The sequence below is a fragment of the Dama dama genome, chromosome 7 (assembly GCF_033118175.1).
Source record: "Dama dama isolate Ldn47 chromosome 7, ASM3311817v1, whole genome shotgun sequence".
NCBI classification, from domain to species: domain Eukaryota; kingdom Metazoa; phylum Chordata; class Mammalia; order Artiodactyla; family Cervidae; genus Dama; species Dama dama.
Genome location: NC_083687.1, coordinates 50,839,416 through 50,866,085, shown reverse-complemented (window position 1 = coordinate 50,866,085; position 26,670 = coordinate 50,839,416). Strand labels below are relative to the sequence as shown.

Here is a 26,670-nt window from a genome sequence, read left to right as displayed (position 1 = left end):
AATTCTTAAACGAAGTTAAAATCCAAGCAGTGGGCTGGGTGGGGAATCTGCTCTACATGTAACTAACAAAGGATTTGTGTTGATCAGATATAAAGGCCTCAGTGTGACACAGTCCAGTAGGGGGAATCTGAAATACCGAGAGCTGGCGGACATGTGAGGCAGTGAAAGGTTCTGAGGGTGTTTACAACCTATGCCTGGAGTCCAGCTCCCAAGCCTATAGTTTAGACACCTCATGAGGGCTTACATCAGCAGGGAGATGAGGATGTTCATAGCACTATGGATCTGGTATGGCATTCGTATGTCTGTGAGAATGAGTAAGTCACAACCAAATACATCAAGATGAATGAATATAGAAAGTAGCATTAGGCAAAGAGAGTTATCAAAGCTTAGATATTCTGATTGCATTTGTTTAACACTTAAGACATGGGCAGAACTAACCTGCTATATTATTTAGGGGTTCATGCACCTGTGGAAAAGTTCTGGAAAGCAAAGAAATAACTTAAACATTAAGTTTGGTCGTTACCTGCACAAGGAGTGGGAGGGGATTGTGATCAGCAAGGGGCTGCAAAGTTTTTGGTATAATACTGTTCTCTTTTCTGAAAATGAGTGTGAGTGGTGAGCACAGGCTATATGCTCTTATTATTATTTAGACTGATGTACACTTTTTATGCGCTTCCCCGGTGGCTCAGCATTTAAGAATCTGCCTGCAATGCAGGAGATGCTGGTTCAATCCCTGGGTCGGGGAGATCCCTTGGAGGAGGGTATGGCAACCCACTCCAGCATTCTTGCCTGGAGAATACCATGGATGGAGGAGCCTGGCGGGCTACAGTGCATGGGGCCACAAACAGTCGGACATGACTTAGTGGTTAAGCACAGAGGAACCGTGAATCTTACGCCCTTCTGTGTGGAGGGCATGCAGTTGCCATCACTTTGTAGAGTTATTTGGTAGTTTTTCTTTTTTTCTTTTTCATTGTGTTCTCTATGATCTGGCATTTTTCTTTCAAGTGTTAAAAAAAGGACAATGGGCTATAATTGTACATTGAGTACTTTACAGCAGTTAACATAAATAAGCTAGAAGTACCTATGTCAGCTTAGATGAGGCTTTAGTAAAATGTTGAGAGAAACAAATAAATTATGAGTGATACTAAACCAGGACATCTTTTTAATAGATCTTTCAAAATATGCCCAACAATGCCCAGCAGTGCTCTGTGTGGCTTAGTCCATGCCGTCCATCTGTCTGTCTGTCTGTCTGTCTACTTGTGTTTCACTTGCTTCTGAGCCCTTCCTCTCTCTCTCTCTCTCCACACACGCACACCTCAATCACACAGTTTTTTGGTTCCATAACTATGTAGGTAGGTGTGAAAAAAAGTACACGGGAAGGATAAGCACCCACATCGAGACGGTGATCTCCCGTGAGGTGTAGACAGGGCGAGTGCTGGTGGCAGGTGCCGTCATCGTTCGCAGATGCATCGAGATGTCATGAATTTCTGGAGTGTGCAGAAGGGTGCATGAGACCAGCAAGGTCGAGAGCCACTGTTCTATAGCTTCGAAACCAAGGTTTTTCAAAACTTTTATTGAGATGTCTATTTTGTAAAAAATAGCAGATTCCCTGTGTTTTCCAGACCCACCAGAGGGAGCCCACATGATCCCTGTATCTCTTTAATCTGATTTAAATATACTAATTCAGAGGAACGTGCCCCGGACCAGCACTCAAGGAAGCTCCTCTTCCCGCTGGTCTCTGGAGATGCCTGTGCTGTCTCACAGGGAGCGCCCTGTGCTGGGGGCCAGCGAGTGCTCGGGGCGGGGGGCAGCGGGGGGGGGGGGGCATTTGGGGGTTTACCCTGCGCTCTTGGTTGCAGAGGCTTGGTTCCCTCTGGGTCTCCGCCCGCTTTGATGACTTCCCTGGGTCGGTGTTAGCCAGGGTCTTTCTATTCCATACACTCCTGACAGCCGTGGATGGTTCATGAGAGCCTGCCTTCCTGCCCAGTTCTGTCTTCATTCTTGTCAAAGAAATTCTAAATACTACTTCCCTCCCTCCCTGTCTCCCTTCCTCCCTCCCTCTCTCCCTTCCTCCCTCCCTCTCTCCCTTCCTCCCTCCCTCCCTCCCTCCTCCCCTCCCTCCCTCTCTGCCTCCTTCCCTCCCTCCCTCCCTCCCTCCTTCCCTCCCTCTCTCCCTCTCTCCTTCCTCCCTCCCTCTCTCCCTCTCTCCTTCCTCCCTCCCTCTCTCCCTCCTCCCCTCCCTCCCTCCCTCTCTCCCTCTCTCCTTCCTCCCTCCCTCTCTCCCTCCTCCCCTCCCTCCCTCCCTCTCTCCCTTCCTCCCTCCCTCCCTCCCTCCTCCCCTCCCTCCCTCTCTGCCTCCTTCCCTCCCTCCCTCCCTCCCTCCTTCCCTCCCTCTCTCCCTCTCTCCTTCCTCCCTCCCTCTCTCACTCCTCCCCTCCCTCCCTCCCTCTCTCCCTTCCTCTTACTTCCTTTTCATTCTCAGAATGTGTATATTTTTCTTGCCTTTGTTTTCTTGGCTCGTAGTTCTCAAACCTGAGTGTATTAACAGTCCTGGTTCATGACCAAGTTTTTGTTGATATCGCAGGTAAATGTAAAATTTAAGAGCAAAGTAGCAAGTCTTATAGAGGTATGTTTATTCACTTTAAAGGACTCTCCCTGTCCTAAAGTGATTTTCTTGTTACTTTCCTGACTGTCAACATATTCTTTCTTTTATGAAGTGATGGTCATAGTATTCAAAAATTTTGCCTGTTTTGGCAAAATAAGTTGTTGCCAACCTTTTCTTAGTGCCTTGACTTCTTTGAAGTTTTTGCTGATCTATGGAATACAAAACTTCAAGTCTTAATAACTGAAGGTGTTGTTATAGAGAAGTTGTAAATACTTTATAATTAATATGTAATCATGAATATTCACATAGAAACCAAGGGGTATGTTTTCATAGAAGACATGAACAAAGATATACAGAGAAGTAAGCTTTTGATATAATTTTGACCACCATTATTGCTGTATACTACTTCATTACTAGCTCTCTGTCAAACTCAGATCCCATCCCAGCCCCCCTTTTATTTTTTTAAAGCTTTTTTTTTTTTTGCCATGCCATGCATCATGTGGGATCTTAGTTCCCTGGCCAGGGATCGAGCCTGTGCCCCCTGCATTGGAGGCGAGGAGTCTTAGCCCCTGGACCACCAGGGAAGACCCCACCTCCCTTTGTAAAGTAACCCCTCTGGCCCCCATTTCCACAGTGGGAGGGCAGGTCGGGGCCCCTCCATAGCCACGCACTTGTCTGCAATGGCTTGATCCCGGTGGAGTGGACAGCCTTCATTTAGTGTCCATCGTGGTCCACCCTTGTTAGAAAACCGCTCTCATTCATCATCAGAAAATGCCCTTTTCCTCGCTTTGAAGCCCTCCCCCACCTTACAGATGGTTCATTAGAACCCTACTGTTCCTGAGCGGCTTTGTCGGGCTCCCCCGCCGTCAGCCTCACCGCGAACCAAGGGCGGCCTCTTTATTCTTGACCTGTCCCCCGAATCACTGTGCTGTCTTTCAGTGAATGACAGGTTTTCTCCTCCACCATGCGGTTATTGGGTTTCCTTAATAGCCTCATGTGGAGGGGCTTTATTGAAGGAGTTTTCATTTGGCCTTGATAGATTATGGTCACCATGTTCCCCTAATCTCTTCTTGAAAATCTTTTAGAGGAAGGAACTCCCTCTGTCAGAGACACTTAAGCTGAAATGGCTTTTCTTTTTTTAAAATTCTTTTTCTCTACCCAAATATTTACTTAGATGTCTCTTGACAGTGAAGCAGAAGGCAGCTGGTCACAGTCAGGACCCACCACACATTGAACTCAGATAACAGTTGGTTACTGGGGGACGGACTGGGGCTTGGAGACCATTTAAAGCAAGCCAAGTCTGTTTTCTGTGGCACTGAGCCCGTCAGAGAATTAGTTCTTGCTTCCCGGGTGACGCTAGTGGTAAAGAACCTGCCTGCCAGTGCAGGAGACATAAAAGATCCAGGTTCAATCTCTGGATTGGGAAGACCCCTGGAGGAGGACATGGCAACCTACTCCATTATTCTTGCCTGGAGAATCCCATGGACAGAGGAGCCTGGTGGGCTGCAGTCCATGGGGTCGCATAGAGTTGGACACGACTGGAGCGACTTAGCACACACGCATGACAAGGTAGGAATGACGGCCTCTTAGCCTGAGGTCCCAGCACTGACCCCTGGCTACTGCTCTTGACCGCGGGGAGCTCTCAGCATTTACTGCCCGGGGCTGAGGGTTGCTGCACGTCTGGTTTCCCCCCTGGCCACTCAGCGCCTTGAAGCTTGCTCCTTCTTCCTTGCGCCTCGTCCTGTCTCTCGCCCAGGGTTCTGCGCCGAGGAGCCGTCAGTGGACGAGGCACTCAGATGCGCCCTCGTTCTCCAGACGTCCGCCCTGTCAAGGATGGCGGTGCACAGTGTCAACACGGTGGGCCATCGTCCACTTTTCACTCCCAGAGCTGTTTCTCCTGCCCCAGGCTTCCCACGGAGGGCAGGGCTGGACTGCAAGGCAGAGGCCAGCTGTGACTTGATCACGGAAAACTTAACATACAGAATTATGAAGTGTAACACAGGGAACTGGGTGGTGAGGGCTGGCAAGTAAGAAGAGAACGCCGGACAGCATGGAAGTAATGGATCCAGGAGCAGCGGCCGCCCCCAGTCTGGGGCTGGGCCCCCAGAGGAGACCCCAGCCCCTACCAGCACCCACCCCCGGCCCCAGCTATGGCTTCCTGGATGGTGTAGTGGTTTCATGCTGATGGAATTGCTGGCTGTCTACACTCTGGAGGTGACTGGATATCTGCTTTCTGGGGTGCCAGGGGAAGCTGTTTTGGGGAAGGTGTCTTGCAGGAAGCCCTGTGCTGTGACACTGCCTAAGAGGGGTGCTGGGGGAGACAGTTGGGGGCCTGGGGAGCGGGGTGGGGCTGCTTGCACGGCAGGGCAAGCGAGGCCCAAGGTTCCAGCACGAAGCCCCTCGCAACATCCCAGTGAGCTCTACTGACAGCTTAACATCGCGCCAGCTGGCAAAGGACAAACGCTTCAACAGCCCAGCTCAGTTTTCACGGAGCAGTCAATGGTGGACTGACTTCTTGAGAGGCAATGAATTGATAACTGCCAGGGTCAGCCTGCTCCCTCTCCTGAGTGTCTAGAAGGCTTCAGGGAGGTAGGCTGTTATTCACCCAATACAGGAGTGGCTGGGGCAAGTCACATTTAAGGAGGCAAAACCATTTGTCCTTGATGCTAGCTCAGGATTTCTGAGTATAATTTCAGTAGTGGAGAAGTCCTCCAGTTCCTGGCCCTTAGTACATGGAATCTGTGAAGGACGGAGGGTGGTTTGAAGGGTCAAAGCTCATGTACCTGCACCAACACAGCATCCAGAGAGAATCAGATGAGGTCTTCTGTCTCATTCCTCCAGGGTCTCAGGACAGTCATTGCCATGTCTGTTCCCCACTTGCTGATGGAGACCGGGAGGGGCCTCACTCGGTTTTACTGAATCTGCATAATTACAGTAACAGTATTTTTTGTACTAGCTCAAGTGTTGTGCGGAAAAAGCAGAAATATTTCCACAGTGATATCATGCTCTTTCACAGTAGACTTCACACCTCGCTAGAAACCACATTTCTTGGCCTGCCACACATTCCTGAGAGCTATTGTGTGGCTGGTGGTGGAATTTCATGTTCTCAGCTCGGTGGGTGCAGGTGGCTGGGGACAGGAGGGGGTTCTTTGCTGGCCTCCGGGGGGCCAGCAGCCCCTGGCACTCACGCCCCATCAGACTGCACAGCCAGACGCCCGCGATGCCCTTGGAAAGGTGAAGGGTGACACCTGCTATTTAGCTAGTAGCGTGCCTTTTCCTGGGTACTTTAAATATCCTCTCTCTGAGGCTTTGCCCTGGAATCTGTTTTCTAGTGTCATGCTCTTGACTCAGCCTGGAGTAGGTCTCAGTGAAGTCATAAACTTGTCCATATGAATGGGTTTGGAAGATAAAATAGAGTTTTCTTCAACTAGATATGTCATCTAAACACGGCTGTTTTTCACCATGTTGTTCAGACGCTAAGTTCTGTCCAACTCTTTGTGACCCCTTGGACTGCAGCATGCCAGGCTCCCCTGTCCTCCACTATAACCTGGAGTTCCCTCAAATTTGTGTCCATTGAGTTGGTGATGCTATCTAACCATCTCATCCTCTTCTCATCAGGCAGCCCAAATGTTGGAGCTTTGGCTTCAGCATCCGTCCTTCCAATGAATATTCAGGGTTTTCAGCTTTATTGAAACTTTCTACAATGTTGTATTTGATTGATAGCGTTTCATCAGAGAAGGGTTTTCTGACCTCCTTTTTTTTTTTTACCATTTGAGACTGTGATGAGAGATTTGGACAACCTCCACAAATATACATGTACTTTGTATATAGTCTAAGGGGTATTGTAGGCCTCTGGATTGGATGGTGAAATTAGAAGTCAGTGTCCAAGGAGCCATTTCAGTTTCCATGTTCCAGCCTAAGTCTGTAGCAAGTTAGAAAAAACCTGTTTTCTATTCTCGTAATAATTCTTCCCACTTCTGCTGTTTCTGTAATATTTCTCTTGGACCATGTTGCTGGGCTGCGACTGTGTTTGGTGGTGGATTTCATGGACAGACTAGTTAGAGTTAACTTAGCCATAGGCGGGCAGAGAATGCACCTAACTTGGGAATGACCAGGTGTTAGCTGTAGGGTTGATTTGAGGATCGAGTTGAAGTCAGGAGTTAAGGGTCAGAGGCTGCCTAGGACTGGAGGCTAGGATGAGTATATTTGGGGGATGCCAAAGGGACAATTTCTGTGCAAATCTGAGAGCCTCTGTCGTGGGGCAGGGAACATTCCAGATCCAGAAAATGGAAGTACTATGTTTAGAAAGCTGGTGAGGCCCTGGTGATTGGACTCAGGTACAGAGTTGAGAGTATGGATCTTGTAGGAAGCAGGTCTTACTGCTCATCCAAGAAAAGGTGACTCCTGGAGGCCTATTACATGTTGGGGTTTAGTCATTTGTCATATGTGTTAAAGTTCATGACCCAGGCTTAAAACAGGGAAGGGTTATATCAGACAAATGGAACATGGAACAAACAACTCTCATAAAAGGATCTTGAGTGAGAGATGGATTTTCAGAGGGAATTTGGGTTTCTACCTCCAGGGTGATCTCAGTATTTTTAGGACATGGACTCTTAGACGAGGTGAAAGACTCCTCAGTTGAGTTGGCCCAACTCTTTCACCTTTTCAGTGCAGAGAGAACCCTATGGTAGCGATGATGTCTCACTCTGGGGGAATTTGGCATTGCGTCCATGTAGAATATGTATCCATCGAGTTGAAGTAGTGGTGTAAATTATTCTTATTTGAACTACAGTGTCTTAAATATAATTTTAACATCTAATTGTTAATGTTGACTCCATTATGTGTTAATGTAGGCCATGGTCTTTATTAAATAACCGGCAATAATTTCATCCATAAAATAACAATACAGCCAATAATGATTTTTTGTTGAAAGGTTCTACCAGCACTTGGAATCCACAACCAACCACAACACCACTGAAGATGTAGGGGTAGTTTCCTTCTTGTACATTGTGTGATTTCTGCTTTTCAAATGTGTTCCAGGGCTTTCAGGTGTTGCCTATTTGCATAAATACAATTTTGCAGAGGAGCAGAACCAATAGGGGATGTGTGTGTGTGTGTATGTAGAGAGAGATGACGTGAGATGATTAATTATAAGGAAGTGGCTCACTTGATCTTGGGGCAGAGAAGTCCAGGCCAAGGAGAACCAACGGGAAAGCTTCAGTCTGAATCCAAGCCTGAAGGCAGGAGGAGACCAGTGTCCCAGCTCTGAGATAGGCAGGCAGAGGGAAAGAATTCTTTCTTAGCCTTTATTCTATTCAGGTCTTCAGCAGACGGAATGAAGCCCACTCACACGGGGAGGGCCGTCTGCTGTGTTCCGTCAGCTGATTCAGATGTTAATCTTATCTAGAAACAGGCTCATGGAAACACCCAGAAATAATGTTTAACCAAATACCTGGTGACCCTGTGGCCCAGATAAGTGGACATAGAATGAACCGTCATGTTCCTGGTCGGCCTGACTCTGTAGTGGATGCCGAGCACCTCCGGGAAATCCTAACTCCTCAGCTGTGTTCTATGGATGCCACATTTCCGAAACTCCTCGTACATTTAGTCAATTGCTAGAAAATACATGAAAGTGTGCTTATACACGAGAGTGTCAGAAGTGTGCAATCACGCACTTTCCCCCTTCAGGGCTGAGGCGAGGACCTGTGCTTGTGGATCGTGTCTCTCGGAGCCCATCTGTGGGCCTCGGCATCAGGCACGGGAAGTGTTTCTGGGAGCAGTGCCTGTCACCCGAAAACGACACCAGTGTAGGGGAGTCCAGTCCTGACCCTGCACCTTGCTGTCTGTGGCCTGAGACAGCTCTTGGGCCACTCTGAGCCTCAGTTTCCTTCACTGTCCTTTGTGGACACGGGACTGCTCCTGAGTGTGGTTGGAGCGCCTGAGTCCACCGTGTTCAGCAGATGTCTGCCCCCCCACCCCCATATTTGTCTTAAACATAGATGCTGCTTAAGTGTTCCTCTGCCTGTGTATCCTCAGCATGAATCAGTAAGCTCGTGGGACCTACTTTTTAGGTCTGATGTACTTTCTTTTTTTAAGCCACTGCCGTCTTTGCTATGGACTCGTTAGTCATGTCTTATGTCACCTTCCTTGAGGGGAGGCGGTAGAATTTAGAGGGAGCCTGGCTTAGTCCTGTTACGTTTCACCTGCTGCTCACATCAGGAACGAGCTGTCTAGCCTCCTGAGGAGGAAAACGCAGTCTCCTTCCCTGCGTTATCTGTCACATGGCTGGGGAAGACATGATGGGAGGGCACGATTTTCGTAAGCCCCACGATGGGTGAAGTTTTCTCCTCTGTTAGATGATGGTTGTCATGAGAACTGGTTCATGCCGGGACAGGGTGTTTTTTGTTGTTGTTATCATTGTTGCTTTCTGCCTCAACGCATCCAGACATCTAAGCTCTCGTTTAGTTTGTAGGTGACTTCCCTCCTTTGACGTCTCGAAGTCCCTGATGTGTTCTCTGTATAGCCCAGAGCTTGGAGAATATTAATGTACCTAAGTCTTCCTAAGGAAATGGCACCCCACTCCAGCGTTCTGGCCTGGAGAATCCATGGACAGAGGAGCCTGGCGGGCTACAGTCCACGGGTCGCCCGGAATGGGACACGACCGAACACACACACGCTTCTCCCACTGGAGCCCCTAGGAGCGGCCGGGAGAGAAAAGCGCGGACAGATACCCTCCTCGAGACCTGTCCGAGCCCACCGTCCTTTGATGATGAAGCCCCAGGGGGCGGGGCCGCTCGCTGCGGGCGCTCACCACGTTTCTGCGGAGCCAGCCTCCCACGTGCCAGGGGCATGCCTCCAGGGAGGCGAACGCCGCGCCGTCCGCAGGCTCTTCCGAGGCTGGCGTATGGGGCACACGCGTCCGCCAGGAGCCGAACCGCCTCTTGGATGGGTTCAGCCTAAATCGTCGCTCATGGAGGCTGGAGTGAGGGGCGGTTTGGAAAGACCGCGTCGTCCAGGGCGGACCTGAGTTTGCACGTGGAGGTCTAGGGTGGGGGCTCCTAGAAAGCTTGGGCGGAAACCACCTGGAGCTTTGGCTTCTCATCCTCGTGGCGCCCGGCAGCCAGTGCTGGGTTCGGCTGCCTGGCGGAAGTAGCTTCTCCACCTCCAAGGTAAACTTTTGTAGCCTGCTTCGCCGCAGACGTTGACGGTTCCGCGTCTGTTCCCGTTACCGCCCGGGCACCAGCCTGGCGGCCGGGAGAGGGCGCCAGGCAGCTGGGGAAGGTGCTGCGTGCCCTCCGCGGGGGCCCAGCCTCGCCGCGTCCCCTCCTCCGCGCTGTTCCAAACCTTGATTAATCGGCATGTGGTGTGTCGCCAGAAATCCGGGGGATGACAAACCCGATTCAATATCAATTAGCTAGAGCAGGAACAGACTTCCCACAGACACCCCAGGACGGAGCTCTACTTGACGGGGCTCTTTTACTCACGAGTTTCCCAAATAATGAAGATGTCGCTCAGGGCCCAGTTGTTTAAAGAAATTAAAAACTGTGGAAATTAGCAGCCGAAATCCACTTGGATGAGCCTGCTATCCCTTTAATACGTCCGTCTGTTCATCTCACTAAGACATCCCAATCCTCCCTCTACAGTGATTTGAATACTTAATATTTGCTGAGATGCTTAAGTTGGATTTGAATAGTGTAATTGAATTTTTCCTGCTGCATTCAGGGGACAGGAAGGCTTGGGAGTCCCTATGGCAAGATATGTGAATGTGCTTATTTTTAGAAGTGATTCTTACTTATTCCTCCATCCGTGAGCCAAGAATTAATAAGCAGTGGGGCTGCCAGGTAGAGGAGACTGTATTCATCAGAATCCCGGCTTTATCTGTCACTCTCCAGGTGAATGGCCTGTGCCTGGGACTCAGCTGGCCTGGTCCGTGTTGGGTTTGGGTTGAGCTGAACTGGTCATAGATCAGATGCCATGTGAAACCCCTCCTAAACAGGATTGTTGTAAGGTCCTGGCCTTCCTGGACAGCTTAGCGAGAGAGGCAGGTAAATTGGATGGTCCACACCGTCCAGTCAGCACCGGGAGAGAGACATGGTCATGGCGCAGAAGGAAACCTGTATCCCTGGAGTAGTCATAGAAGGCTTACATAGCATCTTAGAGAGGAGCTTGAAACTCTCCAGGAGGGGTGGTCGCGGTGCTCCAGGGAGCGCCAGCAATAGACAGGAAGGTGGGCAGACCGGGCTGTGATGAGTCCTGGAGCAGGTGGGGAGGGGAGGGGTGGGGTGGGGAGGGGTGGGGTGGGGTGGGAGGGAGGTTCAAGAGTGAGGGGATATATGCATACCTATGGCTGATTCATGTTGATGTATGGCAGAAAGCAACACAATATTGTAAAGCAATTATCCTCCAATTAAAAATAAATAAAAAAAAAAAAGAAGCCAATGCAAAAAAAAAGATGTCATCGGTTTAGCGGTTTAGAAAAATCTGCCAAATAGCTGGTGGAAATGGAGCAGGGTAGGGCAAGACTGGTCTTAAGGAGACTAGGTTATTTATAATCATCTAAGAACCAAGGTGGCTCAAAGCCCCCAAAACAGCTGGGACAGCAGATCGGAAAGGCGAGACTCGAGGGGCAGTGCGGGATTTACTGGGTTTGGTGGCTGCATGCGGGGAAGTGAAGGAAAAGGAGAAACAGCTGAAAAGGACGCCTGGGCTGCTGTCCTGGGACCATTCCCAGAGTCAGGAGTGTTTGGGGTGGGGTCCGGAGAGCTGGTGGACTTGGGACATGTTTGGGTGGAGGTTCTGCCGGTGCGCGTGTCCAGCGGGCTGGCGTGTGTGGGGTGGAGACGCAGACGCAGGCTCCATCGCGGGTGGTGGCTTGGCTGCGCCCGTCTCAGGCAGAGTCTGCAGAGCGAGACGGGTGCAAGCTGAGAAGGAGGCCTGCGGAGTAGAAATACTTAACGACCGGGAGGAAGGAGAGGAAGCCGTGAAGAGAGCCACGGAAGCGCGGCCAGTCTGACTGCGACGAGAAGGGCGGGCGTGGCAGGAGACGGGATGGAGGGGTCTTGTTGGTCTTGCAGGCCGTTGTGTGAAGAGGATGGACCACGCGTACTGAGCAGAGAGAGCCAGGCAGAGGTCAAAGGTCCCGGAGACGGGGTGGAGGGGTTTCCAGGTGAGAGTGGTGAGGACGGTGCCACTGCGGGGCGTTAGTGACACCTGCAGCCATCAGGAGAGGCTGTGCGTTTCATTTTCTCGGTTTTTAATTGAAGGTGGGCCTGAAGAGCCAGATTCTTTCCTCTCTGTGGCGTGGGGCCAGCCCCCAGCCTGTTTCCTGGGCTCAGGCACCGCAGCAGGAGAGGTGGGGTGGTCTCCTAGGCACCACGGTCAAGCTGAGATGCAGTGAGCATGTGCTCTTGGGCATCCCACGTGCCTAGCGCGCATCCTCCTTGGGTTTCCTTGAGGGCCCTTGCGTGTTCAGAGCCCCCCGCCACACGGGGACTCCTTGAATTCGGGTGTTATTTCAGTTATTCTATGCTCTGTCATCCTTCAGAGTTTTGTACAATGAGCAACATGACTCACCCATGTCTCTTCCTCCCGGAGGGGTTCTCCTGACCACCTCTGGGTTTGAGCAGCGCCTCTTCGTCTTTCCCACCTGCATGAGGATTATTGCTTTGTCTAAGCTCTCGAAGCTTTTCTTTTCTCATTTCTCCTGCCTTTTTCCCTTTGCTTCTTGTCCTTCCTTGGATGAGGAGGGCAGGCTGAGATACCCCATGTTAAGCACTGGTGTTTTGATAGGAGCCACAGGGTCACCAGCCTCCCTGTGCCTGGCGGTGCCCTCGACCTCCACGTGGCCTCCACCGCCCAGCGCCTCCCTGTTACGGGGGCAGCATCGTCGTAGCTCACGCGAGGTTCCAGAGCGGGCCTCCTCAAATAACCCAGCACACTGAAGCACGTGTGCATTGGAAGATACACAAAAAACAAAGTTTTAATTTTCATTCTTTGAAGGACTGATTGGCCCTCGTGCAACAATAATGATTTACTTGGGATAAACCGTCACTGTTTCATGGAAGGTGCCCACCGCCGCATCACCGTGTCAAGCCACCACTGCGCCTCTCTGCTCAAGCCTTCTGTCCACTCCTTCGTCCCATCCGTCTGACCATAGGCCCTCTGACCACCAAGCCAAGCTGATGGTCATGTGTATGCTGTCAGGAAAATAAGTGGAGCCCGGAAGATGGGATCAGGGCTTGGGTTTCAGTTCACGCTTCATCACTTGCTGTGTACCAATGGCCGGTTAACTTCTCAAAGTCTCAAGTTTCTTATATGAGAAATGGGGGAAAGAACAGGATTGTGAGAATTAAATGAACCCCTCAAGTGAAAAGGTAAGCCTGCAGTAAGGTAGCAAATTAGTGAACGAGCAATAACTGTTAGCCAATAGCAGTCCACGCCGCAGCAGCAAAGTCACTTAGAGGGTCCTTGCATCTGCCCAGGAATTCAGAGAAGCAGGGCGGGGACGGGGGGATGTTTGCATTAATATGTAAGGTGGACTGTATGGATTAAACCAGTGATCAATGCATAATTTTAAACGGTTGAATAGAAAAATGGCTACCTTGGGAACCACAGAGCAGCCCTAAATAGCTGCCTGGAATTTAGCTGTCATTCAAGCCCATTTATCCTTGGCCGCCCATCGGATTTTGCATAGATGTATGTTATTCTTCTGACCATTTGCCTTTTTATTTGTGTTTTAAATGTATGTTTAAAATCTGGGCCGTTTTGCAAAATCCTTTTGGCTTTCTAAATTTCAAATATAATTGGCTTTTGCAATCCATTTTTATTCTTAAGCCTGATTAGAATTAATTTTTTGCACCTATTCTTTTCTCATTTGTGAACTACCTGCCCTGGCTTCTGTAAGCAGTTCTAGTAGCGGTGGAATTTGTATTCTGGGTCACTGAGGCTTCTGCAAGGACACTTAAAAAAATGTCAGAGAAATAGAAGAAATCCTAGTGGAAAAACAAATGGCACAGCCTATTGTGTGCAGCTAATGGAAATCTAATTTAGTTTTATTGCCAGTGGATGTCTCTCAAACAGAAAGCCAAGTGAAAGGCAGCCACTTCAAGGCCCCTGGAATCAAGGGTGAGACGAGTGGTTTAGTCCCTGCGTGGTGATCGCTCGGCTAAGTGACCTCAGCCTCCCTGGGTCTTCACCTCTCCAGAGTCCGTTTCCTTATCTGAGACGCTTGGCTGCTGTCTCATGCCCCTTCCAGCTCCAGTGTTACATTTCCTCTAGAAACAAGAGCTGACTTGTTTACATGTTTGTTTGTTTGTTTTCTCCTGTGCTGTATTATGCTGATGGTATCATGAATTACTGCTTTTGCTTCTTGCAGAATTTTCCAAACTTTAGTCTTTATTGTATGTTATGAGTATATTCTTTGTTCTACCTATATATTGCAGACACTGTAGATACTAGTTTTTAAAAAGTAGTAAAATATTAATGGGATTCCAAAAGTCAGAACTGTATGAACAATCTTACTTAAAAAAGGGTCCCTCCTGTCTCTGCCCCCTTCCCACCACCTCCTCTTCCCTCCACCGTGTTTCCCAGTTCTTTTCATTCTGCAGCCTGTTCCATTCCGCTTTCTAGTAGGCAGTCAGTCTCGTTTCTATTTCCTCATTCCTATGTTGTTTATTTTTGTTTTATGCGAATGAACAGGTTCATTATATAGATATTATATATATTCACTTATATAGAATATATTTATTTAAATATATTTTGGCCACACCAAGTGGCTTGTGGGATCTGAGTTCCCCAATCAGGGATCAAACCCGGACCCTCAGCAGTGAAAGCACAGAGTCCTAACAACTGGACTGCCAGGGAATTCTCAGATTCATGTATTTTGTATTATTTTCTCTTCTTTCTTGCATGAAAAGTACCATAGTAAGATTGCTTTTTCCACATAGTGGGGCTTGAGAATCACTACATATCATTTCAGAGTGGTCATCCTCATATTTTAATTAATATTATGTCTCTTAAGTACTCCACTGTATGGATCAGTCAGTTCAGTGGAGCAGTCATTTCAGTTGCTTGGGCATGTTCGACTCTGTGACCCCGTGGACTGCAGCATGCCAGGCCTCCCTGTCCATCATCAACTCCCAGTTGCTCAAACTCACTTCCATCGAGTAGGTGATGCCATCCAACCATCTCATTCTCTGTCGTCCCCTTCTCCTCCTGCCCTCAATCTTTCCCATCATCAGGGTCTTTTCCAGTGAGTCAGTTCTTCCATCAGCTGGCCGAAGTACTGGAGTCCTGTATGGATAGACCATAGTTTATTTAACCTGTCTCTCTTTTTTTTGTGTGGGCCTTTCTTTGTTTTCCAGTACTTGGCAAATTTAAATAATGCTATAGTGAAAACCTTGTTATGTATATATTAATTCTGGCGGTGTATTCAGGGTAAATAGCCAGAAGTCGAAGAACTAGGTCAGGAGATGAATGCAAATGTAGTTTTGTTGGCTGTTACCAAATTTACCTCCAGAATGGTCCCACGTTTTCACTTCCATCAGCAGTGTGTGAGTTCATCTTTTCCCAAGCCTCACCAAAAGAATGTTGTCTTGCTTTTTAATTTCCGCCAATGCAATAGTTGAAAAACAACGTGTCGTTGTTGTTTTATTTTGCATTCCTCTGTCTGAATACCTTTTCACAGGTTTAAGGGTCATTTTCTTTCTTTCTTTTTTTTTGGTGAATTATCTGTTCATGTATTTCTCCCATTTTTCTATGGAGTTTTCGGCCATTAAACCAATGAGTTTATTCCACTGGCGCTCTCTCTTCTTCCACTTTTGGGTTACACTATTTCTATTTTGTCGTGACATATAGAAAAAAGAGTTCATTAATAAGAAATCCCCTATGCTCTCATATGTTTAAAGCTTTTACTGTGGATTTAGTACTGAAAGCCCAGCGTTGCTGAATATAAAATTCTTGGTCCATGTATTTTTGTTGTTGTTGTTGAGTTGTTTGAATATGTGGCTTCACTGTACCTTGTTTGTATGCTGTTTTGGAAGTTTGATGCTAAGCCGATGGCTTTGCCTTTCTAAGATGTTTGATCTTTTTGCCTGGAGACCTTGAGGATTTTTTCATCATTGAGGGCTAATACTTCTGCTAGGATATGTCTTTTATGTGGTTCTTCAGGTGCCATTTTACCTGGTTCACAGTTATTCTGCTCCACTGTTCTGTCTTTCCTCTTTCACCGACTCCAGTTATATAAATATTATTTCTTCTTTGCCTGTCTTCCATTTCTACTACCCTCTCTCTGATTCTTCTTTATTTCTTTGTCATTTTCTTGGCTATTTCCTTGTTTTTCTTCAGGTCTTCTCACTAAGTCTTCATTGAATCCATTATTCCTTGTGTCTTGTAAGTTAGAGTTTAGTTCTGAAATGATTTTTTCCCCTTCTTTTTCTTTCTTGATTTCACAATTCTCTGTTTTTTGTTCATGTTTGTTCTAAACATCAAGCAATTATTTATATCACCAAATGCTCGTTTGAGCACATGTAGTTTCATTTTCAAGTATCATCTTATACTTTTCTTCTGCTTCTTGGTTTTCTTTTTTTGGGGTAGAGAGCCATCAGTTGAGCTGTTTTGAACGGTTTTTAAATTTTTTAATTCCTTTGTGGTGATTTTCTACAGTTCTGTAGAATTACTTCTGTTCATTTTTGTGGGTTTTTGGTTGTATAGACGGCTTTGCAGCTCTCTGGTGCCCTCTTCTGTGAGTGTAGCAAAGTGCAGAATCTTTAGTGGAATTTTTTTTAGAGGGAGGTTTTGTGAAGCCCTAGACTTTCTCTTTTGTTTCTTTTACGCCTCCCTACCTAATGGCCAAAAAAATATCTTTTACTTTCTTTTGCCCCTTTCTCTTCCATTGTAGCCATGCCTCTCGAAAGCCGTAGTTTCAAATTGAGCGAACATTTGACTCCCTTTTCTGTGGGGTCTGATCAGATCCACCAGGACACTCTCAGGATTTGAACACTCGCTCCTTCTGGTGCTGGTTTTAGGTCGCCTGGTTCCTCACTAGTTCCCGTCTTCTCTCCCCCTCCTCACCTTGTGCTCACTTACCTCCGTCTTGAGTCAGTCTCCCTACCAGGCGAAGACCTGCGTTGTTAAGACGGGAGCGCTTTCTTTAGTGGTTAAGCAGCTTCGGACTGATGACGGCGGTGACTAGTGGTTGGTGATTGTGCAGGCAATGTATTTAGTCACTGCAGTGTGCCAGGGATTCTGTGCTTCTGCATTATTTTATTTAATTATCATAAAGTCTCTTTTCATCCCCACTTTTTGAACTGTTACCTGAAGCTTAGCTCCTGTATCACTTTTTGGAGTTTGAAAGTCTCTCAGTCATGTCCAGCTCTTTGCGACCCCATGGACTATACATGTCCGTAGAATTCTCCAGGCCAGAATACTGGAGTGGGTAGCCATTCCCTTCTCCAGGGGATCTTTCCAACCCAGGGATTTGAACCCAGGTCTCCCACATTGCAGGCAATTCTTTACCAGCTAAGCTACCAGCAAACCTAAATTTTTTGTAGCTTATTGGACAGTAAATGGCAGAAACACATATCCAGCCTTGTCCTGGCCTTTGGGGTCACAGGGCAACAAGTCCAGGGTGCATCCAGCCTCAGAGGGCTTCACAGGACTTCATGCCTAGACTGTCCTTTCTCACCTGGTCTCAGGTCATGTTGTGAGGGTGGTGAAAACCTGGTTCACTGGTATTTCCAGTAGCACGGAGGGTCATGTGTCTTGTAAGGAAGTGGCATGTGAGTAAGTTGGTGCAAAAGGAAAAGAGGTGATCAGCGTGATCAGAATGGTGTCTTTAATTTCCTAAAGACTGTCCATTACATGTGGCACAGGGCCTTGTTCAACGCTGATACCAAATGAATATCAACTTCAATATGTTCACTGATGTCTTACTGAGTTTCATTTCCACATTGTGGTTTTTGATGTAGACTGGTGAAGATACTGTTTTTATTTATTTGCATTATTCCTCTTGGTTTACAGTTATTTGCTGGCATAAAAGATGGAGAGAACCTGCAGCTTTTTGAACAGAGTTCCCGCTCTGCCCATAAACAAGAGACACATACGCTGGAAGCCACGAAGCTCGTCGAGTTTGACCTTAAGCAAACACTTACCCAGCTTATGACACATATCTTTGGAGATGGTAGGTACTAAATGCCTTTGTCTTTGGGGGCTTAAATATTCAGCAGTTATCATCTTCCTGAAATCATTAAGCCTACTTGTGTCTAGAGTTTTTGGTCTAAGTTGTAGTTAATGGTTTCGGTCCTTAGTGAGATAGAGCTTATGGGTTTCTTGGTTCATTCCATGTGAGGAGCAGGAGGATATGAAAATGGAATTAGCTGGAGAAAGAAAAATGATTACAGCTTTTGATAAGAATGGTAATGAATTGAGATCAGTCTCATCAATGGAGAGGAAGTGAACAGGCTGATTAATGTCGGAATATTAATATATTATCATTGGTCAGCCTTGATCGATGGGGCAGGATTCTTAACTGTGTGAGCGAGCCCAGAGGAAGATTTTACATTCTGACGTACTGATTACCAGTGTCAGCAGCAAAATGCCAACAGTTTCCTGGAGGGAGAACAGTGTTTTTAAGATGTGGATTCTCACTTTAATCACTTGCCCTTCATTCTTTCTCTAAGAAATTTTAGTTTCCCTTTCCCCTCCAACTCTTTTCTGATTTACTCGAGATGGTATTTTTGCTTGTTTGTATAAAGATGTAAAGAAGAGGGGAGATTTTTTCCTTAATTATGACCTACTTTTTAAAAAAGATTCTATTTGTTAATAAATCCATTGTCGTCTGTGCCGGGCCTTCGTTGCTGCGTGCTTCCTCGGGTTGCGGTGAGCGCCAGCTCCTCTCTGTTGCCGGGACTTCTCCTGTGTGGGGCCCAGGCTCTCAGGCTCAGGGGCTCAGTAGTTGCAGCTCACAGGCTCAGATGCTCCCATGGCAGGTGGCATCTTCCCAGATCAGGGATCAAACCCATGTGTCCTACAGAGGCAGGCGGATTCCTTGCCGCTGAGCCACCAGGGAAACCCCCTGTGATCTACATTTTAAAAATGTCTAGAAAAGAGAAGCCCTGCATGGTTAGGATCCTCTTTTATTCTCCTACTCTTGTGAGCTTTTTAAAAGAACAAGTTCTTTATCAAAGTGTGATTGACAAAAAGTAAACTATGTATATCTAGAGTGTATAATTAATCAGCTAAGTTTATATACAATAAACAACATATTTACACAGTCTGATAAGTCTCAATGTTTGTGTACACCCGTGAAACCACTAGTAGCATCCAGCTAATCAGTGGGTCCATCGCCCCCCCCCCGGTCTCCTCTGGCGCCGGTAGACCCTCCTTCTTGCATTTCCTATGTCTCCTCCCCCTGGCAGCCAGTGATCTTTCTGCCCCTGCCATTTGCTTCGCTCCTGGGTTTATATAGATGAATCCTGTGATGTGTGTTCTCCCCACCCCTCCTGCTGGCATATTCCACTTAGTACGATCATTTGCAGATTGATCCGTGTTGTAGCGTAATGTCAGTAGTTCATTCCTTTTTTCTTGATGAGCAGTGTTCCATTCTGTAGTTTATCTGTCCATCCATTGAGAGACATTTGGGTTGTCTCCAGTTTTTTGCGGTTACAGGTAAATCTCTGCATATTCGTGTACACGTCTTTGTCTGGACCAATGCCTTCATTTCTTTTCGTTAAGTACCCAGGAGTACAATGGTTGCATCTTTTGGCAGGTGAATTTTAACTTTCTAAGAAGCCGCTAAACTGTCCGGTAGTATATGAAAACTCCTTGTGCTCTGAGGTGGCCAGGCATTTAAATTTTAGCCATTCCAATAGGACAGTAGTGATTTGTCAAATAAACATTCGGCTATATAAATAACTCTTCCAAATAAACAAGGAAAAATCAACCTGTGAGAGAAATGGGTGATCATGAAGGCAACAGATGATGTGGTTATTAATAGAATGACTCTTGAATGTGTGAAGAGATGCTCACTCTGATTAGTAACCAGGAGAAGCAAATGAAAACTACCTGAACTATCCTTTGTCATTCTTCATATGTGAAAAAACTGAAAAATCCAACAGTTGTATGTATTGACATAGATATAAAGAAATAGTCTATAGTACACAGTCTTGGCCTTATTCAGGTACCTGCAATACTGTCTCCCTGGAGAACTTGGCCACTCACTCACTACTCTTATGTGCCTCATTTTTCCTACCTCTAGATTTCCCTACTTCTGTGTGAACTCAAATATGTGTTTAAAAAGATTCTTATTATGATTTATTAAACCTCTGCTTCCCCGTTATTCCAAGGTTTCTTCGAATATCTTGACTGTTCATGTACTATTTAAGAACCCACTAATAACCCCATATATTGTTTATATACATATATATATTTTTAAAAGTACATCAATTTCATGCTAGTGTGTTTTTCTAGGAGGCAGAGAGCGGTATTACGGAGAAGGTCCAAATCAGGCTTTCAAGTGTGTTCATGGGGTTCTACTAAAACAAAAAAGATATGAAGTTAAATATGACAAAATGTGATGATTTGATAAAATTAAATAGTGTGTAGATGTTTGCTGTTTTCTATTTCTGTCTCTTTGTTTGGACTATTTCGTGTTAAAATGGTATAATGTAATTGTGAGGCAGGTTTCAGAAAGAGATTGCTGATGCAAAAATCTTATTATAGCCAGCTTCTCTTTACTTTCATGATATAGGAATTGTGATATTTTTAGCAGTAATATAATCCAGTTAACACTGGAATGCTATAGGGAGATGGATTGTGCTATTCAGAGCATTTTCGAGGCAAGTAATGGTAAAAGAATTCTAACATCTCCTTGGATACAAGAAGATACAACCAGTCCATCCTAAAGGAAATTGGCCCTGAATTGCAAGGACTAATGTGAAGCTGAAGCTCCAATACTTTGGTCAGCTGATGCGAAGAACTGACTCACTGGAAAAGACCCTGATTCTGGGAAGGATTGAAGGCGGGAGGAGAAGGGAACAACAGGATGAGACGGTTGGATGGCATCACCGACTCAATGGACATGAGTCTGAGCAAGCTCCGGGAGGTGGTGAAGGACGGGGAAGCCTGGCGTGCTGCATGCAGTGCATGGAGTTGCAGAGTCGGACATGACTGAGCAACTGAACAGTATCGGTTCTAACATTTTAGGGAGACAGTAGTCTGTTCAAGTCGCTTTACAAAGAAACTCAGGATCATCTCAGTTTTTCTGTTGTCACCCTGTGAAGAAAATTGGGTTTAAGCCCTCCTTATTTATGTCTTGCTACACATTTCTATCATCAGATGACCCCCCATTTGTGAGATTTATTGTTGCTGTTTAGTTGCTAAGTCGTGTCTGACTCTTTGCGACCCCTTGGACTGTAGTCCGCCAAGCTCCTCTGTCCACGGGATTTCCCAGCAGAAATACGGGAGTTGGTTGCCGTTTCCTTCTCCAGGGGATCTCCCCAGCCCAACCCAGGGACTGGACCTGTGTCCCCTGGACTTGGCAGGTGGATCCGGGCTCTCGACCGCTGAGCCGCCGAGGAGACCCCTTGTGAGGCGTAGAGGCTGCCCTGTGGTTACACGGGCGACCGAGGGGTTCTGAGTTGGCGGGTGCTTCCTCTCTCTAACAGCTGGTGTTTGTGCTTCTCATTCTTCTTTATTATTTTTCATTCCTTTGCCCCCCTCCACTTGCTTACTGTCCCGGCCCCTCCACGTGGAAAATTCTCACTTATCCTCTGATGTCACCAGCAGTCACTTATCCTCTGGTGTCCTCCAGCCAGGAACCTTCCTGGAGTCTGTGCTGAACTCTGGGGAGCCGCCTCTTCTGTGCTCCTCTGAACCCCCTCTGGTGGGTTTCACTTTGCTGGATTTCCACCATGCTGCAGGCGTCGCAGTACTGGGTACATGAGACAGTCCCAGTCTTCAAGCAGCTGAGAGTGTGATGTCCTCTCCTGGGGAGGCCCGAGTGTCAAGGGAGCGCACAGGAAAGGCGACTCCTCTGGATCCGGCCGGGAGAGCTCCCAGTGGGGGTCTGACCTGCCTTACTCACTGAGAGCGGGCATCGAGCTGGACCATGTGAAGGACTGAAAAGAAGAAAAATCTCATGGCCGGCTGGAGATGGCCGCATGGAACCAGAAAAATTACATTTAAGTTCTCTTTCCTCCACTTGCTCCGAAATCTTGGTCATTTAGTGCTTTAGGTCCTAGTATTTTTAAAGCTCAAGATAATAAATAGTATAGTTTCCCATGAGAATAAAGTGCGATAACATATGTGAACAGTGCCCTTTAAGAAGATATTAAATGCATGTGTAAATATGAAAAAAAGAAATAAGGAAGGTCAGGCAAATGAAGGCAATCAAAATGGGGCCATACAATCAAAGAACAGTAGTTACGTTGGCTTGTCTTTGTTTTGCCTAGTAAGATGAGATGTGACTTTATGCCAGACAACAGCACAGCGGTTCAGACTGGCATTGATGGTGCCCTAAAAGTCCTTCTGGGCTCTAGCAAGTAATTAAACAGGCATACACACTGCTAGACCATGTATATGTTATAAAGATGTTCCCAGAGGTCCTGAGGATATGCATTCCTCTGAACATAGTCTTCAACTTTCCTTTGTCTCATTATTCTTTACATTTATAAGTGAATAGCTTTCAAAACTGAGCATTGAGGTGAAAGTGTCCAGGTAGCTGTTTTCCTTATAAAAGACCATTCCCGCAGTATATGAGTTTTCTCATACACCTCTCATGCCTATGGCCAAGAATTAAGAATCTCAAGTTTTGAAACAGCAATGAAGTTGTAGCATCTCTATTTCAGGCAAACGTTTGCTTTATTTTTAAAATGCTACCAGCTTAGACTTTTAGGTTTTAGATTTCAGTACAGATCAGAGTTACTATTTCATAGATCTTCAAACTTACTTTTTTGTTCATGAGACCAGAGTCAACAGAATAGTGGAGTGGCAGTAAAGTAAAGTATCCACCTGCCCAGAGAGTACATCTTGTTCCCGGCACTAAAGTCGGTCTGTGAAAAAGCCTTTTCTTTTTCTTTTCTTCCAGCATGCGATCATCCTTAACCCCATTCACACAGTCGCTAAACACCCCAAAAATCCTCCCGCACGCCTCATCCGCCCAGCCTCGCCCAGCCCCGTGCACCTTTGCGGGGTATCGCTGACGGGGTGTTGGGGCGTTTGTAGCATCCGCTGATGTGCTGCTTGGGGGAGGGGAGGTGCCCCTGTCAGGCTCACGCTGTGAACTTGAAGGGTGAGGGGCCGTGTTACAGGCGGCGAGCTGTGTGCCCTCACGGCGCTCAGGTGGGTGAATGTTCATGGCGCCCTGGAACCTGGCTGAAGGCACGTGCCATGCTCTGACTTCACGCGTTTCAGAAGGGGGTCACTGAGTTGTTTTATTTGGGGTAGGGGTGCTAGTTGCTGAGAAACGTTTCAGCAAGCCTTCTGGGTACAAGCTGTTTGGACGACTTTTAGAGCAGTGGTCACCAGCCTTTTTGGTACCGGGGATGGGTTTCATGGAAGACAGTTTTCCCACGGACTGGGCAGGGGTGGGCGATGGTTTGGGGATGATTGAAGCGCATCACATCTGTTGCACGCTTTATTTCTAATCTAATGCCACCACTCATCTGACGGGAGGTACCGATCCTCACCTGGAGGTTGGGGACCCCTGGTTTAGAGTAACAATAGCCGTAGTAATGACGATGACAGGAAGTGATGGTAGGCAACAGTGTCAGCTGCTGCATTAAGCTCTCACAAGGACTTCCTTTGTTCTGACCTGCATCTGTTAACATAGGTGTGACTGTGATCTAGTTTTCAGGTTCGGGAACCCGGACACGGAGCATTGGAGTACCAAGTAACCACATGGCTCCAGAGTAACCTGAGGCCTTGTTTGAGCCTCCTTGGGCTTTCCTGGTGGCTCAGATGGTCAAGAATCTGCTTGCAATGCAGGAGGTCCAAGCTTGATCCCTGGGTTGAGGGGATCCCCCGGAGAAGGGAATAGCTACCCACTCCAGTATTCTTGCCTGGAGAATCCCACGGACAGAGGAGCCTGGTGGGCTACAGTCCATGGGGTCGCAAAGAGTTGGACACGACTGAGTGATTGACACTTTCACTTTGAGTCCCCTAATTTTGACTTCCGAGCCTGTGTTAGATGTTAGCTCTTTTGAAAGGAGAGAAAGAAGTCATTTCAATAATATTTCTGACACTGATGTTTCTAAAAGCCATGATGTTAAAAAAAAAAAAATGGGGCCTCCTCCTGCGTGTTGCCCCCGACTCTGTACCTCTGACTCCCCTGTGGCTGCTCTGGATAAAGCCCTGCCCATGACAGCATATTCAGGTACATTTCAGGTACCAAAGGTCACCGAGAAACCTCAGATTCAGCCCTTCTTTAATCAGCTGATGACCAGGAGCTGCGTGGGCAGGCCTCAGAGTTATTCAGCAACTCTTTTTTTATTTGTTTCTATGGTCCAAGTTTTTTACTCTTTTAAATTATTAGTGTTGTATTCCTTTGTTCTTGAAAAGCAAAATTAAAAATTACAACACACTATTTCCTTGTGGCAATTTGTTGTTATTACAGCTGCTTTAGTTTCAGGGTTGTTTTTTTTTCCCCTACTTGCCAAAGCAGTTGATTATTTTCTGCTAACATTTCAATTGCACCAGCATCCTAAGGCTGTTATAAGAGAGGTTATCCGTTTAGAATTGGAAAGAGAGAAAATAACCTGTAGACAGCTTTTATGCTCATGGAATTCACTGACATTTTTTAACATTGCTAAATTGTTTCCCTCCATCTTGTACCGTCTGTAGCAGATGGTTTCTTTAAGAGCAGCTCAGGTCAGGTGAAGGATTCCTCACACTTTGGTCTCACTTCTTGTCCTTCAGGGCGTCCAGCCCGTCCGTCTCCCTGCTGAAGGCTGACATTTCCCTGTAGGAAGCACGGGCCTCCGGGCATGGTTCAGATGAACGCCTCTGAAGGAGAGATGGACTGTGATCCCCTGCTGCTGGTTAGATGCGTTGCTGTGGGCAAGTCATGTGTCTCTTTTTGAGCCGAGCAGGCTTGGCGTTGTCCGTGAGACGCGCTCCCCATTGCCCGTCCTGGGACCCGGCTGTGGGCGAGTCGTGTCTGTCTCAGAGCAGCTGCGGAGGTGGGCAGGCTCCTCGCCCACGGGCACGCTCTTCCCAGGGCCGTCGGCATCCAGAGGCTAGCTGTGGCCGGAACTTGACGGTCCAGCCTTTTGGCCCCCACCCCCCCACCCCGTCCCCTCCCCTGCCTCCCCCACCTCGCCCCACCCTTCCGCTTCCCCGCCCCGCTCCCCAGTTCTCAGGGGCTGCACGCCGGCCCCAGGCCCCGAGCCCTCCAGACCTTCAGTCCAGCAGAGGTTTGGGGGCCGTCAGATGCGCTCAGCCCTGATGGGGACGCGGCCGGTCTCGCCCCCCGGGCTCGGCTTGCTGCAAGCTCCTCAGAGCCGCAGCCCCAGGCTGTGCTGGGTGATGGCTTCAGTCCCCCTCTCTCGCCAGCAGGGAGCCCCTGCCGTCCCAGCGTCTGACCGCAGGCCTCTGGCCTCGCTGGGATCCCAAGCCAGCAGCGCGTGTTCCTGCAGGTGGCGAGCTGGCGTCTCTCCCGGATTGCGGAGCCCGAGCCCAGCAGTGCGGAGCTTTGCCCTCTCTGCCCGCTTGCTTTTCGGGCCTGTTTCTGGCCGGGGGAAGTATTCCTCTTGTCTTTGATCACAGCCTGGCCTTTGCGGTTTTCTCTATCATGCCTGTCGCGGTGCGTCGGGAGCAGGAGGCCGGCGGTGCGCTCTTGGCTGGGGGTGCTTGGCCTGGAAGCCGAGCGGGGTCCGTCTCCACGGTCTGCCCAGGGGAGGGCAGCGGAGGGCTGTGCCGCCCCCCTGTCTGGAGCAGAATTCTCATCTCGGTGTTTTCTGACTGTAAACGTCGAGACGTGTAAGCCGGCCCGGCTCCTGCGTCTGTGGGAGCAGGGGTGATGAATGTGCCGTGCTCGCGGCTGCCTGTCCTCAGCGTAAAGGCTGAATTGAAGGAGGCCTATGAACCATCTCGTGTAGCACCACAGTAAATAAGCAATGGATGTCAATGACCTCAGTGTGCCCTTTAGGAATGTTTCTTTTTCTTCATATTTTTATGAAAACCTGAGAGAGAGTTTAGATCACGGTCTGGTTTGCGATGACATGCCTGTCAAAAATCACCCATTGAGTATTTGTTTTTTATACACTTACCCTAATAAATTGTTACCAGAACTCTGCGAGATGAATGTTGTTCTTATTTTGACCAAGACCGAGGCAGGGAGAACTTAAGGAACTTGCCTGAGGCCCCTCGGCTTGCGGTGGTGGAGCTGGATTCGGTCACGCGTCTGTGGTCGCTCTCTCTGCGCACGGGGGACCCACCCATGTCTCTGGGGCCAGGCACGGAGGGTGGGGCGTGGGCCTCCGTGTCTCTGTGTGAGAGAAGCGTGGTGTGGGATCACGTGTGGTGTTTCTGTGTAAGAAAGGAGGGAAACGAGAGGTGCACGCCTGTGTTTGCTCACGTCTGTTAATGAAAAGGAAACCCTGGAAGTTTACCCAGAGGGATTCAAGGGGCAGAGGAGCCAGGAACCAGTATGCCAGTGAGACTTGTAAACAATGCCCTGTTTTTATTTCAGTTTGATTGATGTGACTGACATGGAACATTGTATTAGTATATGATGTAATGATTGTATATAGGTATATTAAGGATCGCCACGGTAAGTTTACTTAACACCGGTCACCTGACAAACTTCGGATTTTTTCACTCATGGCCTGTTTATACAGGGAAATATATTGTTTTCACAGTGTTTCAATTTTGAACCCTGTGAATATATTATTTACTCAAAAATTTTTTTTTAAGAAAGAGCAGAGAGCTCTGCTCTCTAATAAGAGCAGAGTAGTATTGGGAAATGTGAGAAAAGGCCTGTTCACTGCTTGGTACGGATTCAGTTTAAAGGGCCATGGGAGTGATTTAGATGTCGTTTGCTTTTATAGAAACTAGCAGAATGACCTGCT

General features: G+C 47.7%; 1 protein-coding gene across 6 annotated transcripts in view; it reads left to right on the top strand.

Moving 5' to 3' along the window:
• FARS2 (phenylalanyl-tRNA synthetase 2, mitochondrial) overlaps window positions 1–26,670 on the top strand; it is a 295,539-nt gene that overhangs the window by 56,721 nt on the left and 212,148 nt on the right. For all 6 annotated transcript variants that reach the window (XR_009693658.1, XM_061147689.1, XM_061147686.1 and 3 more), the window contains one exon: window positions 17,624–17,783. Coding sequence is in view for 5 of the 6 variants with exons in the window: in XM_061147689.1 (XP_061003672.1) it covers window positions 17,624–17,783 (160 nt within the window). In the remaining variant the exon portion in view is untranslated. The remainder of the gene's footprint in view (window positions 1–17,623; window positions 17,784–26,670) is intronic.